The 16,822-nt window shown below is 42.1% G+C and overlaps 1 protein-coding gene across 1 annotated transcript in view; it reads left to right on the forward strand.

Moving 5' to 3' along the window:
- Positions 1–16,822, forward strand: part of Zip99C (Zinc transporter Zip99C) — a 53,241-nt gene that overhangs the window by 30,501 nt on the left and 5,918 nt on the right. The window contains exons 3-5 of the mRNA XM_084591009.1: positions 7,261–7,454; positions 14,192–14,281; positions 16,614–16,797. Coding sequence (XP_084447135.1) covers positions 7,261–7,454; positions 14,192–14,281; positions 16,614–16,797 — 468 coding nt within the window. The remainder of the gene's footprint in view (positions 1–7,260; positions 7,455–14,191; positions 14,282–16,613; positions 16,798–16,822) is intronic.

Genomic DNA, 16,822 nt, shown 5'->3' on the forward strand with positions numbered 1-16,822 from the left:
TACTTTGGACCCTATGTTGTTCAGCGACGTTTAACCGACGTCACTTATGAGGTGATCCCAGACGGGGTGTCGACATCAAAGCGACGCCAGCACCAAGCTGACGTCGTCCACGTCGTGCGTATGAAGCCATACCACTCAGCCTGACCTTAACCTCCTACTTCCTTTTTTTTTCACATCGGGACGATGCTTCCTAAGGAGGGGGGCAAATGCCGCATAGAAGACGACGCAAAAGATGACGACTATGGCAACACAAGCGCGAGCTGAAAGAAGAAGGAGGAAGCTTGATCGCAAGACTCGTTCTAGGCCAATAATCAAACCGTCTTATATTTCGACCCTCCTTGGCGTTCTGTCGAGACGTGACAATATATAGTTGTGTCGCGATACATACATGCAGCACTTCATGGTTGATAGTGTCGAAAGCTTTCAAGAAGTCTATGTATAAACCCTATAGCTACATACATTCCATACATTCAACATACATTCCTTCCTCCAGCCTTTAAGATGCATTCCTTTTGTGCTAGAAGTGCAAGGTCTGTTCTAAATCCCTTACAAAAAACTTTGATGGCAGCCTATATTTTTCTTCAAAAGTTGTCATCCGGTTTAAAATGACCTTTTTTAAAGCTTTGGAAAAAGTCAGAAGTATTGATATAGGACGATAATTCCCGATATCGTTTGTATCATCATTTTTGTGGAGTACACTTATTTGAGCTACCTGCATCCTAAAAGGGAATAGAGCTCGTTCAAAAAATAGATTAAATATATGCACTAGACATGGAGCTAGGAGGTGGGCAACATATTTGGTTTTATTCAAATATCTTCAACGTCTTTGGCAGTCAGAAACATCGAACTTGAATTGCATGGAAAATTCGGTTGCTCATTAAAAGTCACGGTGCTGTTAGCGTTTATGAAATATTCATTGAAGCATCTGCAAGAGGTGTTTCGGTTAGCTCTATATTATTTACTTTTATTTTACATACTTTTTCAGGTGCTATTTTATCGTTTAGCATTGAGTTCAGCCTGCGCCAAACTAAGTCCATCCATCCTGCTGCGGGGCAAAATACACTATCTAAATATTCACATCTCTTTTTTTTTATATCTTTATCTAGGTAATTACGGTAGGCTTTAAACTCTAGCAGTATTTTTTTATCTTTACTCTTGATAAACCGGTGGTATAAGTTTTTTCCCGAATTTTTAAAGGAAAGCCGTGCACTAACCCAAGGTTTTCGTATCTTTCTATCCCTTTTTGCTGCGACAAGAGCAAAAGCTTGCTTGTAAATTGGTTTTAATATTTTCAGAAATATGTGATATGCGGTGTTTACATCTTTGGTGAGAAAGACTTCATCCCACAAAGTGTGTGAATAGGTAAATGATCACTCATATCTGATATAAGTACGCCTGCTTTAATCCTGCTTGCATCAATGTTGGTAAGAAAATAAAAATCCAAGAGGATGAACTTGCTGTCACTCTCGTTATTTGTGTTCTGAACGCCATGAGTGTTCATCAAGATAGCAAGTTTAGTTTGTAAAGAAACATTCATTATATTAATATTAATCTGACCATTAATTATAACATTGAGACGGTGCATATTAGTGAATGACAAGAGTGTTTCAGAGGGGCCATCCTTCCATTTGTTGGGCAATAACAGACCCCCTGTATATTGTTTTGTATGTGAACAGATAAATCATCATAATCCTCTGTAAGTGCAGAGAATTCTTCAAGCAGCTCACATTCAAACATTTCCTTCATCAAAATGCACACTCCTCGACCCACCTGTCGAGTGGAGCAATCTAAATATAAATAGTAGGTTTCATACCCACTAAGTTCATACCCACTTTCATACCCACTAGACCATGTCTCGGTTAACATTACAGAATATAGTGACTCACTCATGTCTTCAGAGAGTAGTTCCAGACCTAGTTTTTATTTTTTAGTGATCTTGTATTCAGATTAAAGCATTTGAAAAATTGCAAAAATCTTGCATATATGTTTCTGGAAATCATGTGGCAAAACCATGTTCACGCCCCGATCCCGTGGTCAGACGGTACCTACGGTAGGTTGAAACATCGAAATTTTCCTAAATGTAAGTGCAAGGCCATCATCATGAACTCATCCAATTAAACCCACCCTCTTCCATCCCATTTAAAAAGAAAGAAAACTATTGAGTCATATTGGGAAATTTCCAACTGAAAACAATTGAATTTTCCATTGGGAAATTGGCCCCTATTTGGGCCAATTGGGCAAAGACAAATAGAGTCCAAATGGAGTCATTTGGACTGCTTGGAAGTGCTGTGCCTTGTGCCAACATTTTTCACAATAGAATTGAAATTATGACAATAACATGCTTTTTGTGGAATTCAAATCAAACATGCATCACATAGTATGCTTATGTCAACATGGCACAATGGTAAGCTCAATATTTTATTACCAAACACACTGTTCGTGGTTAGATACCCTATTTGCTGGTGTCTCTAGCTGAAGCCAGTGACAATTGTCTGTTCAGTGAATTTCATTTATTCTTGTCTTCAGGGATTGTGGAAATGATGAGAACAGTTCAACGTTAACCTGCTGATATCTTTATTTACGAGTTAAATGATCCAATTCAAGGAAATTGTCGCTTTCCAATTAGGCTTTCCGATTGGAAAATTTCCAATTGCATGTCTTAGTAAGAATCATTTGGAGTATAGCATAGAGACCATTTGGAATCTGGGCTCCAGTTGGAAATAAAAATTCCAATTGGGATATGACAGACTGACCAACTAGGCTTTAAGACTCCAATTGGGAATGCAAATCTCAATTGGAAAGCCAAATGGAATATGAAAGATTGCCCATCTGGAACTGAAATTCCAAATGGGACAGCAAACTGCACTTGGAAATTAATTTCGAATTTCAACTACGCCAGTAGGTATTTGAGCGTCCAATGAATGAGACTAATTAAAATTCGAAAATATATTTGGATTTCCCTCTTTTCCCATTGGTTCCACTTGGACCATTTGGAAAACTCAAAATTTTCCAGTTTTTTTCCACTGGGATTGATACAGGACAGCGCGTCCATACCAGTGGTGGTACACTAGGTGCCGCATCTCGAACAAGTCTGGCAACCCCTATTGCAGTACTGCGGGGATGTCCTGAGGCATTAGGCTGCTACACATTCCAACTATGATTGCCCATCCTTAGTCGAAATTCCAGCTTGAATATTATCCAGCTTTGCGGGCGAACTAGCAGACTCTTTTGCCCCAGCTTTGATGCTCGGGGAGCTTTAATGAGGTAGATTAAAGCTATATATAGCTTTAATCTACCGCCTTGACGTTGGAAAGCAAAGTTTGTACTGTTTAGTTACTTTGTTAATTATATTCAAATAACTTTTAAATGCATTGAATTTTTAGGCAACACTTTTATTTGAAAGCATCATAGAAACAACACACAGTTCAACGACAGTTCAACGCTTTTCTCTTAATCATCTTTATTTCCTTTGATGAAAAAGGTCATAGAAAATTCATATGACTGGTCTGCTCCTGAGTGAACACCTCTGGCCAGCTGCAAGATGCTAGGGTGAACACAATATGAAGCCTATTTCATTTTTAGTCTGATTATTCAGACTCTGTGGCATCCACTTCTTGTTCTTTTTTTTTGCAGAAGATATTCATCATCAGTAAATCATTTCTCTCAGTGAACTCTACAGATAACTACACCTTCCTCCTGCTATTCCTAGAGACTATATGCCACAGTCACCTGCTGCTTACCTTGGCATTATTCACCTATCAGTACAGTATACTGTACTGATAGGTGAACAATGCCAAGGTAAGCAGCGGGTTACTGTGGCATATACTGCACTTTTACTTTGCTCGTTACCAATTGCACTCTTCACAGAAGCTCTCATCTGGTTATCATGGCTGGTTGTAGGCACTCTGGCTGTACCACATTCAGCGGTACAGGCAACCCTCTTCCTCCCTCTCATGAATGCTATAGAATATTAGCCTATTGAGAAGGAATCCTACGCCTAGTCCTTCTTTGTCCTCTAAGCCATGATAACATAGTGTGTGCCCACTCTTTAGCACTGTATACGCTGCATCTGTCTTCCTAACTTTGCTAAACCCCATGATAATCCTTTTAGTCAACGCTAGTTCCTTGAACAGCCATTGCTAGATTAGCCTCACTAGATAATGTTCTAACATGAATTTTCTGAGATTCAGTTTCCAATGTTGCCTTATCTAGAGTCAGAGATTCTTAGCAGGTCTGACTAGACATGTAGTGCCAGCTTCATACAGTGGCTGCTCCGCCACGAGCCCAGCACTGGCTGTCATCACTTTTGTGAAGTGGCGGTGGGCTGCTCTCATTTGCTTGCTGCTTGCTTGCATGTCTCAAACAAAATCTGGCAGGCATTGTGGAATAGAGTGATAATTGGATGAGCGTGGTATTAATTTTAGGGGTGGGCTTGATTTTGCCTTGTGAAACCCGATTTCCCCTCCTACCAAAATTAGGCACACTACCATTGTCTAGGAAGTGAATCACAGGAGGCCTCTAGGCAAATATCATGAAAAAAGAAACCAGTAATGAGTGTTTTAAATCTCTGTTTCACCCTGCCTGCAGTTTTCTTTTATGCATGGACTGTGTTACATTGTTAAACGCTTTGCAGCACTCTTAACCATGGAGTGCAGTAGTATAGCAAGCTTCATTGGTTGCTCTGGGTGACTCAAAATATGTCTGTGCTTTATTCTACCTCTTTACCTCTCCAAGTTATGCACAGCGGCATAGCACATTGTGCCTTTGACTCATTCCTAAATGCTCTGTTAAACAGCTACTTTATTTTTACAATATGCTGATGTACTTTTGAATTTGCTTGCAAATATACTTCACTACAACATCTCTGCACAACCCTGTCAGTCATGCCTGATGCTGCTCTTCTACTAAAAAAAATTAAACGCCGTGAACCACGACAAGTCCTACTGCTGGTTGCAGATTCTGTTATAATACTTTCAAAAGACAGTTATCTTTTTCACTTTTTTTTTTTTCTGGCCTTAGTATTTTCTTTTTTTTTTTTCTACTTTAACAGTGGAAGAAGAGTGGTATGAGAGGTTTTAGATCCTGATAGACTCCATATAGGGCATCTATTAAAGCATGTAGGTGTGTGTGTACTGGGCATCGTCATGGACGGCAAGCATCCACGCTTAGCTGTGCGTGGCATCGCTATGTCCGGGGAAAGGGGATCCTGATGATGTAACAGACTCTGAGTGTTCGGACTTTGAAGGCCCCTCGAGAGAGGCAGCACACCACTTGTACCCCTCTTCCTGTAGACAGCACTTCTGCGCTGGCCTGACTGGAAAAAATTGGCAGTCACTTCTTCCTATCCTCCTCTCCATCTTTCACTTACCTGTTTTCTCTTTCAAATCTTTCCTGTCTCCTCCTCCCTTCTTGGTTTTTTCCCTCTTTCCTGTTGGCAAAGTTTAACCTTGTCACCTTGTGTAATGTAACTACTCAGAGTTATCCCATATTTGGTTATAGCGGTCATGTACAGCTGGCATGAGCCAGACTTGCAAGTTCCTGTTCCGTCCCCTTGCTGAGCTCCATGGTGGGTGGCTGGCACCATGGCTGAACATTTTATATTTTTTGGATTCATATTTCTACCAAAAAAATTGCCATATACATTTTATATTTTTTGGATTCATATTTCTACCAAAAAAATTGCCATAATGAAAAATGGTGCAGATCGGTGCAACCACCAAATTGTTTCGGAAAACCAAATAAATTTCCTCAAATTTCGTGTGATCCAATGTGAAAGCGCAGTTAACCAGTCCGGACAGTATCGCGCTCATTGTGTTCAGATGTCTCACAGATGCCATAGGATCAGAATATCAAGCATTAAAACTTGCCAGTGGGGACCACCTGCTCAAAGTATATGACAAGACTCAGTACACAAACCCACAAAATTTTTGTCATTTGGGAAGATTCTAGCGAGTGTGTATGCCCATCAATCTTTAAGCACAGTCAAAGGCGTGATATCCGAAAGTCATTTTTTGAACTTAACTGAAGGTGAAACACAAGACGGACTTAAAGGCCCACTGTCCACCCTCCGGTCGAAAATATTTTCTTCCCCGGTGACTGTGAGACTTCGCCCCTAGAACGCAAGGCCGCAAAGTGTTTTTTCAAAGAGTAACTAATAACGCAGTTACAGCCACCGCAATCACCCGATTTTGTCATGCTTCTCTCCTTCCGTTCCCTCGCGAAGGTTTTTCACTCTCCTGCCGAGGTCGTCTAGCCTCCGCAAGACAAATTGCGTTTGGCGGGAGGTGGGCGTGGCACTCTGCGAGCGCGAAAAAAAAAAAAAAAACGGCCGAGGGAGCGCGCGCCGCTGGATTCAGTCTGGCCGTGGCGAGGGAAAAGCGCGCAGCGAGCGGTAGACACCCATCCTTCTCCCGTCGGTCAGCGAGACGTACCAATGGACGTCGTTCGCGGTACGTACGTCATTACGGTGGCCCGTCGGGCCAGCGCAGGAAACGGGGAAGCTGGCTTCCCAAAGGAGAGCATGCGTGAGCTTTGAATTGTATTTTCGATGCTTTGCGGCGCGCGTGTCACTGTAGCATTTTGCACAGACTATCTCCGGTACCTGATCGAAACACTGGGCTCCTTTGCTTAAAAAGGCCTTCCCTGGACAGTGGCCCTTTAAGAAGCAAAACATACGCAATGTGTATAGAATCAAGATAAGAAAAGACTGCAAAGAACTACCTACCAAATACTTGTTATTTACATTTGCATTCAGCACACTCCCCGACTAAATCAAAGTAGGACACCTTAAAGTAAACAAGTGGTTGAAGTGCCAAAAATTCTGCTGTGGCTCACAAAGCTGCCATAGCCCACCAGACTTTGTGTCAAGTGTCCATCCTATATTCACCAGTCTGAGGAATGCAGCACAGTGCCATATTGTGCAAAACTGTCATGGAGACCATGCCACACACTTGAGGTATTGTTCAGAATGGAAAAAAGAGAACATAACTTTCCACAAGGCAGGAGAGTGGGTAGCAGAAAGTACTTTGGCTGCAGCAGTGGTTTCATAGCTTTCAGGGAGCCGGGAAATGTCACTGTAAGCACTGTGAGTGTCATCAGTACTATAACCTCCATTTCTATAGAGTCATATTGTCATGGTATCGAACAAAGTGAACTTTCTTTGGGAATCAGTGTCTCAGATTGACAGGTTAGACTAGTACAGACATTTTCTGGAAGAAACCTCCTGCACTTCTCATTTTGTGCCTTGTGTACACATCACAGGTGCTGAGAGTCCCACGCAAGCGCATCTGACACTTGGCCTGTGGGTGCTGGTCGGTGTGTTCACCTTCATTGTGCTTGAGCTAGTCTTCTCAAGCACGAGCTCCGAGACGGAACAAACCTTTTCCCACTCTGACGTCAACCAGAATGGTGTTGTCAAGCTGGTTGCACCTCTGCAAAACCTGAACACCATTCATGTGAGCATCCTGCCTCGGCCACACTGCTTACATATGTGCTGGAGCAGAGCAGTGAAGGGTTTTCCATGCTCTTCTTCCGTATCTGTCAAGATATGTGGGAACTCGAAAGTCAAATTATTGTACACAGCAAACTGTTCTGTCACTCGACTTTGCTGAATCAGCAGGGTCAATGCAGACAGAACTCTTGTCTGAAGAACAGCACCTCACTTGCCACTGATTGTCTCAGGAGTGGATCATAATTTGTGCCTAAAAACATTCAAAATCACTCACAGGCATTTGCTGCAGAAATTGTGCTGTGCTTTTTATTTTTTATCCTTTATGGCATAATGAGCTGCATCACAACAGCTTCAAAGTGACATGCTACTGATTTCATGCTGTCACAAGATATGGCATGAGGAGTGTGTAGATTCCAGATTTGTGCTTACATGCTAAATATATATGTTAGGCATGCACGTGCATGCATAATCATGTGGTATTCACCTGCAACAGCTAAATTACTTATCATTCAATTCCTTCTTCCATGCTACTTTGGCTTTATCAACTGGACGATCGCTGCGACATGCAAGGTGTGTTAAGGTCGCGTGAGGCATGAAAAAAGACACAAAAACACTGCAATATAATAATTGTAAAACACAGTTTCAATTCACTACAATGCTTAAGTCAACCTGCTTCAAGAGCTGGGAAAACAACAGGTGACATATCAGTGGTTGTTTCAAAAGGAAAGGAACGGCAAAAAAAGGTTGGTGGTAAAAGATGTCTGATTTCTTACAGGATAATTTAATGGTTACTTAGGGGTTGGATTTCGTGCTCTTTATTTCCTGAAATTGTAACAGGCTTTTCCGCGTTTATTTTAGAATTTTTTTTTTTTCCATGAACATTATGACTTTCCACAGCCCCTTTTTTTTTTTGCAATACAATTTACAACTCTTGTGCAGTGTACAGTCACTAGAGTATATTTTGGCAATATTTTCAGTAGATTTACCTCATTTATTTATTTATATAGCTGTAGTAAAATGTGATGTTGGGCTAGTCGGTTCATGTCGTAAGGAAATACAAAACTGCGCAAAAAAGACGGGACAAGAAGAACAGAGAGGCACACACGAAGCACAGAACTTCCAACTGAATTTATTTTTAAGAATCAAGGCACTTATAAAGGCGCTAAACAAGATAATACAAGGATCAAGACGCAAAAACTGCGTAGGTCAGGAACACCGCGTACACGAGTGGTTTAGGGCTGATGAGAAGGAATGATATGGCCATCTAAGAACTGTATCTCCTTGTTTGAAAGTGATAAAGAAGGTGAGCTGACGCAACTCCCGCCCTTTTTGGAAATTAAAAAGGCCTCGATAACTTCTCTTTCTGTTTTTGTTCTAGCTTTTGATAGGAATTTTGCCCGCTCGAGGTAAGGCACACAGCTTTTGCTGTCGCAGCTCTTGCAATGTATGGGTAGGTTACTGCCCGTGCCTGTACGCAGGGATCGTCTGTGCTCCAGGGCGCGCTCATTGAAACAACGTCCAGTTTGTCCTATGTAGGACCGCCCGCACGATAGTGGTATCTCATAGATGACACCTGAGATGCATTTGGTGAACTTGTACTGGTGGTTGATCTTGCATGTGTTCGGATCCCTTTTTTCTTTTTGTTTTGTCAACAGTGGACAGACTTTTTTCAGTTTGCAGGGCGCCGAAAAAATAACACGGATCCCATACCTTTGTGCTATCTTCTTGATGTTATGGGAAAGGCAATGAATATATGGCATAACAAAAGGCGGATTTTCAACGGAGCGTTGCTCTTTTTTCTCCGAAGTTTTTAGCCTTTGCAGCAGGCTTTCGCAAGTGCTGAGAATAAAATGATGAGGGTAGCCAGCAGACAAAAGTCGCTCAATTTGACATTGAAAACTAGATGACATGGAATGTTCACAAGACTTCTGTAGAGCAGCAAGACAACTAGACATAATGATGCCACGTTTCACTAGTTTTGAGTGTGCACTCTTGTAAGGAAATAAACTTTTGTTAGATCTTGGGTTATACGCCCAACAAACGTGGTTATCAGAGAACTGTAAGTTTAGGTCTAAAAACTGGATGTGGTTGTCCGTTGTCAATTCGTGAGTGAAATTCAAACCTTGCCCCTCAGAGGAGAAGGTGTTAAGAATATTAGTGACAACACTGTCAGGGTCATTATTTAAAGACTTATCTAAAATCAATAAAAAGTCGTCGACATGGCGGAACACATGTAAAACAGGTTGATTTGAAAGCTGTTTCTGCAAGCGTCTGTCTAAAAAAGCCATAAAAATGTCACACAACACAGGCGCAACAGAGGAGCCGATGCAAATCCCAGATTTCTGGACGCAAAAGCGCCCATCGTGAAAGGTGGCTGTGGATCCTAAATAAAACATCAAAAGTTCCAAAAAATGCTCTGTGCTAATGCCAGCTGTATTATTAAAAGCAATTTCGCCGTGCTCCTCAACACTTTCTCTTACAGCCTTAAACAACCCTTCGTGTGGAATCGAATAGAAAAGGTCCTCTACGTCCACAGAAAAAGCCGTAGAAGCAGAGGGCATTCCTTTCTCCAGAGCCCACACCAGGTCCTTAGAGCTGCGGATAAGGTACGGATCGTGTCCCAAAACATGGTTTAGGTGGTTCTTCAGGAAAGAACCTATGGCATGCTGCCAGGTGTTTCGCTCTGAAATAATGGCACGAAGCGGGCAATCCAGCTTGTGTGTTTTGCCAGTAAAGAAAATTTGCAAGGAATCTCTATCGGCTTTGGAGACCGAATTTGCAACCGCGTCTAGATTCATCTTCTTCAGCAGCTTGACAGCTTTTTTCTTTTGGACTTTGGCGCGGAAATCAACCGGTTTGAAGTTCCACACGAAGGGTTGTTTAAGGCTGTAAGAGAAAGTGTTGAGGAGCACGGCGAAATTGCTTTTAATAATACAGCTGGCATTAGCACAGAGCATTTTTTGGAACTTTTGATGTTTTATTTAGGATCCACAGCCACCTTTCACGATGGGCGCTTTTGCGTCCAGAAATCTGGGATTTGCATCGGCTCCTCTGTTGCGCCTGTGTTGTGTGACATTTTTATGGCTTTTTTAGACAGACGCTTGCAGAAACAGCTTTCAAATCAACCTGTTTTACATGTGTTCCGCTATGTCGACGACTTTTTATTGATTTTAGATAAGTCTTTAAATAATGACCCTGACAGTGTTGTCACTAATATTCTTAACACCTTCTCCTCTGAGGGGCAAGGTTTGAATTTCACTCACGAATTGACAACGGACAACCACATCCAGTTTTTAGACCTAAACTTACAGTTCTCTGATAACCACGTTTGTTGGGCGTATAACTCAAGATCTAACAAAAGTTTATTGCCTTACAAGAGTGCACACTCAAAACTAGTGAAACGTGGCATCATTATGTCTAGTTGTCTTGCTGCTCTACAGAAGTCTTGTGAATATTCCATGTCATCTAGTTTTCAATGTCAGATTGAGTGACTTTTGTCTGCTGGCTACCCTCATCATTTTATTCTCAGCACTTGCGAAAGCCTGCTGCAAAGGCTAAAAACTTCGGGGAAAAAAAAGAGCAACGCTCCGTTGAAAATCCGCCTTTTGTTATGCCATATATTCATTGCCTTTCCCATAACATCAAGAAGATAGCACAAAGGTATGGGATCCGTGTTATTTTTTCGGCGCCCTGCAAACTGAAAAAAGTCTGTCCACTGTTGACAAAACAAAAAGAAAAAAGGGATCCGAACACATGCAAGATCAACCACCAGTACAAGTTCACCAAATGCATATCAGGTGTCTTCTATGACATACCACTATCGTGCGGACGGTCCTACATAGGACAAACTGGACGTTGTTTCAATGAGCGCGCCCTGGAGCACAGACGATCCCTGCGTACAGGCACGGGCAGTAACCTACCCATACATTGCAAGAGCTGCGACAGCAAAAGCTGTGTGCCTTACCTCGAGCGGACAAAATTTCTATCAAAAGCTAGAACAAAAACAGAAAGAGAAGTTATCGAGGCCTTTTTAATTTCCAAAAAGGGCGGGAGTTGCGTCAGCCCACCTTCTTTATCACTTTCAAACAAGGAGATACAGTTCTTAGATGGCCATGTCATTCCTTCTCATCAGCCCTAAACCACTCGTGTACGCGGTGTTCCTGACCTACGCAGTTTTTGCGTCTTGATCCTTGTATTATCTTGTTTAGCGCCTTTATAAGTGCCTTGATTCTTAAAAATAAATTCAGTTGGAAGTTCTGCGCTTCGTGTGTGCCTCTCTGTTCTTCTTGTACCGTCTTTTTTGCGCAGTTTTGTATTTCCTTACGATATAGCTGTACTTGTTGATGGAAATGATATCACCATTAAAAAAAAAACAGTGGGAGTTAAGTGATGGAACCATTTGGCACTAACATAAACTGGTTTATTTGTAAAAACCTGGTTGTCATGTTATTATTGAGCAGTTCTGTGCCTACTGTGCTCTGGGCTGAGCTGACTGCAGAGGTGGAACTGTCACTGAACCGTGATGATAGATATAAAACTTTTTGTGACACTTGTGCATAGTGCTTGGACATGCTGTGGGGAAACCTGCTTAACTAACTAATAGCCTTTAGCGAGTGATGACAAATGAAATGAACAGCACTAGACTAGCAGACAGTGTGTGCTGCGTAGTAATCTCTCCTGGTCTGCAGACGTGTAAGGTAGCAGAGAAATGTACAGGTGGGCTATTTAATCAAACAGTAACACTCTTCCATCACACATGCCCCTGACTTCTGTACACTTCTTCAGCTGGCTCTTTTCTCGTCTCCTGTCTCTCACTGTCCCTATTGAGCTGGACCACAACGAAAATTGTCGAATACAGATTTTTTTTTACATCTATATGCAATTGCAGTACAATAATTTCTTTTTGGTCAGATGTGGCCTATCAACACATCATCCATGTCCTTTCATTAATAGTGTTCTCCCACTGCAATGCAACTCCTCGAAGCCTTCGCTTTCACTTAGGGTCCTCCCTGCCCAGTGGTTCTTTTATCATTCCACTCCTGTAGCTGGCAGCACTCATCCTTCAAGTTCTTGAAAAGCTGTGGCCATTCCACAGGCCTCCTTTGCTTCACAAACAGGCTGGCCTCATTGGAGATAGCTGTAGGACGCTCAGGTGTTTTTTGTTGAGGGTAGCGCTTTTGTGCCGCAATCATTTCTCCTCTGTAGCAAGCCATCCATCCGGTGCCAGCTTTCCAACCGCACTGACAATTCGAACAGTTTTGAAAAATGAGTTCGCCATAAATGTGTGTGTGTTTTCTTTTTGTTTGAACTTAATATCTGAACGCTCTGAGAACGTTTTATTTTTTGCCTCTGTGAGAAAGATTTGGTTGGTTAGGCCAGAAACTAATCAGAGTACAGTAATATGTTTTCAGTAATGCATAGCTGTATTAAGCTTTTTTTACTAAATATATGTTTCATGGTTTCTTATCATCATCATTGGATAACTTGCCTTTTGTGATATGCTTCTAATTAAGTAATTCTAAAAACAAAAAGAAGCTGCATTTGAAGAGCACATTATGAAGCATTAAAACCACCACCACCACCACCACCACCACCACCACCACCACTACCACTACCACTACCACTACCACTACTACTACTACTACTACTACTACTACTACTACTACTACTACTACTACTACTACTATTTATTTCCAAAAGGTCCATGTGTATTAGGCATGTCATGGGGGCAGGAGTGAGTATTGAGTGGAGTGCATGGTGGTGAGCAGAACTAGAGGTGTGCACGGGCCAAAATTTTGAGCCCAAGCCCGGGCCAGGCTCTACGGACCCGAGCCCGGCCCAATTCTCAAAGTGCCTGAGCCTGGTCCGGCCCTGCCCGATGCTCAGATTTAAGACCCAGGCCCAGCCCGGCCTGTCATGCTGCAATTGCAGTTGAAGCTAACATAAGATAGAGAAGATGATAAGATTACCTAAGATCTTTAAATGGTGAGTTCTCGCATTTAAGATGACAAATTTGCTGAATATATAGAGCCAAAGCACATGCGTAGAGTTAACTTATTGTGCAAAAACAAGTTATGCATTGAATTGAGGCAGCTGTGGCGCTAAATAGCCCAAAAGCGGCCCCTCAGTTCAGTCAGTGAAGGCTATCCAAGATCCATTCACGGCGAGGTGGCGGGAAGGAAAGGTGAGACTACTAAGGACACGAGAAAATGCTATGCATTCTAGACGCCTATCGCACTATGGCCATATTCGCGCTTTTGCAAAAATTCCATGTGTTCGTGGTCAGGGTTCCCGGCCCGGTCCGGCCCACCCGAGTCAAATATACCTTAGCCTGGGTCAGGCCCGAGCCCGAGGTAAAGGGCTTCCGAGTGGCCCGAACCCGGCCACGGGCTTTCCCGAGTCCACGCACAGCTCTAAGCAGAACACTGTTTTATTGCCTAATTGTGTAATTCGGCTACTGCTTTACTTTGTCAGCGTATTCACATAGTAGAATTTTGCTTGGATAGCGCCGTTGAACTGCCATTCAGTAAGAAAATGCTTAGCTAACATGGCTGAGGTGATAGTAATGTGAGAGTGTGACCATTGAAAGCCACTACTCTGCTGGCTATGTTTTGAAAGTTAAGCATGTTTATAAAACACAGAAGGTACTTAGGCATGTTCTCTGTGTGTTGGTTTGCACAAGTTGCACACAGAGTGCAAGGGAAAAGTAACCCTTTGTTTTTCATTCATTTTGACTTGTAGGTCACTGGATACCTAAACCTTGTAGCAAATGGCATCGATAACTTCACCCATGGATTGGCTGTGGCTGCCAGCTTTCTTGTTGGCACTAAGGTATGTTATGCCTACTAGTGTGCGACATTCTGGCATTTCAGAAAAAGTGCAATCTGTCAGAAGTAATACAGGATTGGTTTGTCAGCTATGACCCTTGGCTTTTAGTAAATATGGTACATTGTGTGCAAATTGAGAGGAGTACTTTTTAGGGCTTGCTAGCTTACTACATTATTTTGTGTTTGTCTCTTTCTATTTGTCTGCGTTCTAGTGCTGTTTTAAAGTAATGTTCATCCAACAAGCCACTTAGCTTACTACAGTTTATTTAATTGGTACCGTTTTTGTTTGTAGACACTGGAATTGCCATGCTTAAAGAATGTAGTAAAAACTGAAGGCTTATAGTGCCAGCAAATAGTGACTAGCCCATTACATAAGGTTACCAGCAAGCCTTGATGGTGCCTGATAGTGAAAACTGCATTGCAGATAGCAAGCACTATGTACCAAAATGCTGTGTCATAGTTGCAGTTTAACATGCGAGCAGTTTTATTAGTCTTTTAAACTTGACACATTGAGCCAAAAATCAGTCAGGCTACAGGGTTTGCTGTTCAGCCAAACAGTGGGGTGCGTACAGTACTCCTAACACTCCAAACATGCATAAGGGTGAGGGCAAAATTTTTCACCCTTCTGCATTTTGAAGCATGAGAAATGCAATACCAGATGAACCACCAGCAACCCTGGTATCCTAGAAGCTCTTCACTAAAGAAAATCAGTGAAGTCAATATACTAGCTAAATATTACAGTGTGCTGGGTAAATTGGTTTGAAAACTTTAATCAATGCTGAGTCCTAATATAATTTCATTCTACCTGAACAACACGTCTCCAATGAGATCCAATATTCAAGGCATATGTCATTGTATAATAATGGGTGTTAGAGATGCAGCAAGTGGCAAAGGAGCAGCCAATCACTCGCAGTCACAAGCAAAGCTTTACTTGGAAACAGGTGCACATTGTGTGATGTCTTCTGTATTCATTTAAAAACTGATTCTAATTAAGGACTCCTGTAGCACGTTTTTATGAAAATTGAGTTTGACCAGCTTTTTAGCCTTTTAATCTATGTAACTGACAGCTGGCTGAATTTGCCAGTACTCCAAACCTATGTCAGGAAGTTCTTAGTTTATCACCAGTCATATACAATTAAACCTCGCTGTTACGGATTAAAGAAAGATACGGAAAAGAAATATATTATCCAGGAAAACGTATGACTCTAAATGCGGGATTTTGAAAAATATTTTAATGAGGTACGAAGGTTTTTAGCATTGGCACTTTCCCTACATAAAAATGTCTATTAGCATTTCTTGGCATAAGATATAAAGAGCATCTCTTTTAGTTATTCACAGATTCCGGTCTGTACCTGCGTTGCCCTTAGTGCGGAAGAGATTTAGCATCACATCCAGTCTGTTGATGGCAATGGTGATACGGGATCATTTCCTCGTTTCTGGATGCATTGCCGCCCCCCCCCCCCCCCCCCCCCCTGCACCAGTGCACTGTGGAAAAGCTGTTGCGGTGGCCGACTGTGGCCGCGTTTTTGCCTTTCAGGTTGCTTTCCTCACACTTGACCTGCTCATATGTAAGCATAGAGTCATTCTCAAACGCTTCACCTCCTTGCCCCTTCTAACACTGTGAAGGAGCCACAGCATTTCTCCTCTTCATGTAGCGTCTTTGCGGGAACGGTCCTCTAACTCCTCTCGTGTTATCTTTGCCCCCTTGTGGCGCTAGAGAGAAGCCATCGCAATGGGTGAGCGCCGCAGCTCTCCAGTTTATGTTGCGTGCTCCCGGGAAACGTATCAATGAGATTCTACTATACGTAGTTCAGTATTTGTCACAAAAGATGTGGTTTCACTTGCAGTACCATTATTAGTGAGTAGTCAGAGTGCAGGAAATGGAATGCCAATTAGTACTGCTCTTGTGTTGTAATGCATTTCAAATGGCAGGTCTTATATGGATATGCAAATGCAGGTGTTTACATAAAAAAATATTGTAAGGAGTTGAAGAAAAGGGAGGAGACCAGTTATATTGTAAAATTAATGCATTTCACGTGCTCATGTTTATTTTTACATGAGTTTAAAAAATATTCTGCAGATCCTCAGAACCTAAATTGTAGTAGTGTCCAGAAAAATCTCTGTTTCCTCCCTGGTTCAGTTCAAAAAACAGTAACAAGCTTTCTGCTCCTAGAATATTAATGATAATAAAACACAAACCAGAGAGTCCCAACTACATGATGGTGTGCAAAGCAAGGCATTTTTCATAGTTCACTATAGCTTGCTGGGTGTTGAGCTAAGAATTACATCATGTGCAGTTTGCCTTATTCATTTGTAACTATATATCTGCTTTGCAGATGGGAATGGTAACTACGTTGGCCATTCTCATACACGAAATCCCCCACGAAGTGGGCGACTTTGCCATACTCTTAAAATCTGGTTTCAATCGTTGGGATGCTGCCAAAGCTCAAGTTCTTACAGCAGCTGTGGGAGTAGCTGGTGCAGTCACAGCTCTGTCTGCAGACTCGCTTGAGAATGTGGGTGAGTGATCCACTTGCTTTTGTGC

This window comes from Amblyomma maculatum, chromosome 1 (genome assembly GCF_055883805.1).
Source record: "Amblyomma maculatum isolate TAMU_Amacu chromosome 1, ASM5588380v1, whole genome shotgun sequence".
Lineage (NCBI taxonomy): Eukaryota > Metazoa > Arthropoda > Arachnida > Ixodida > Ixodidae > Amblyomma > Amblyomma maculatum.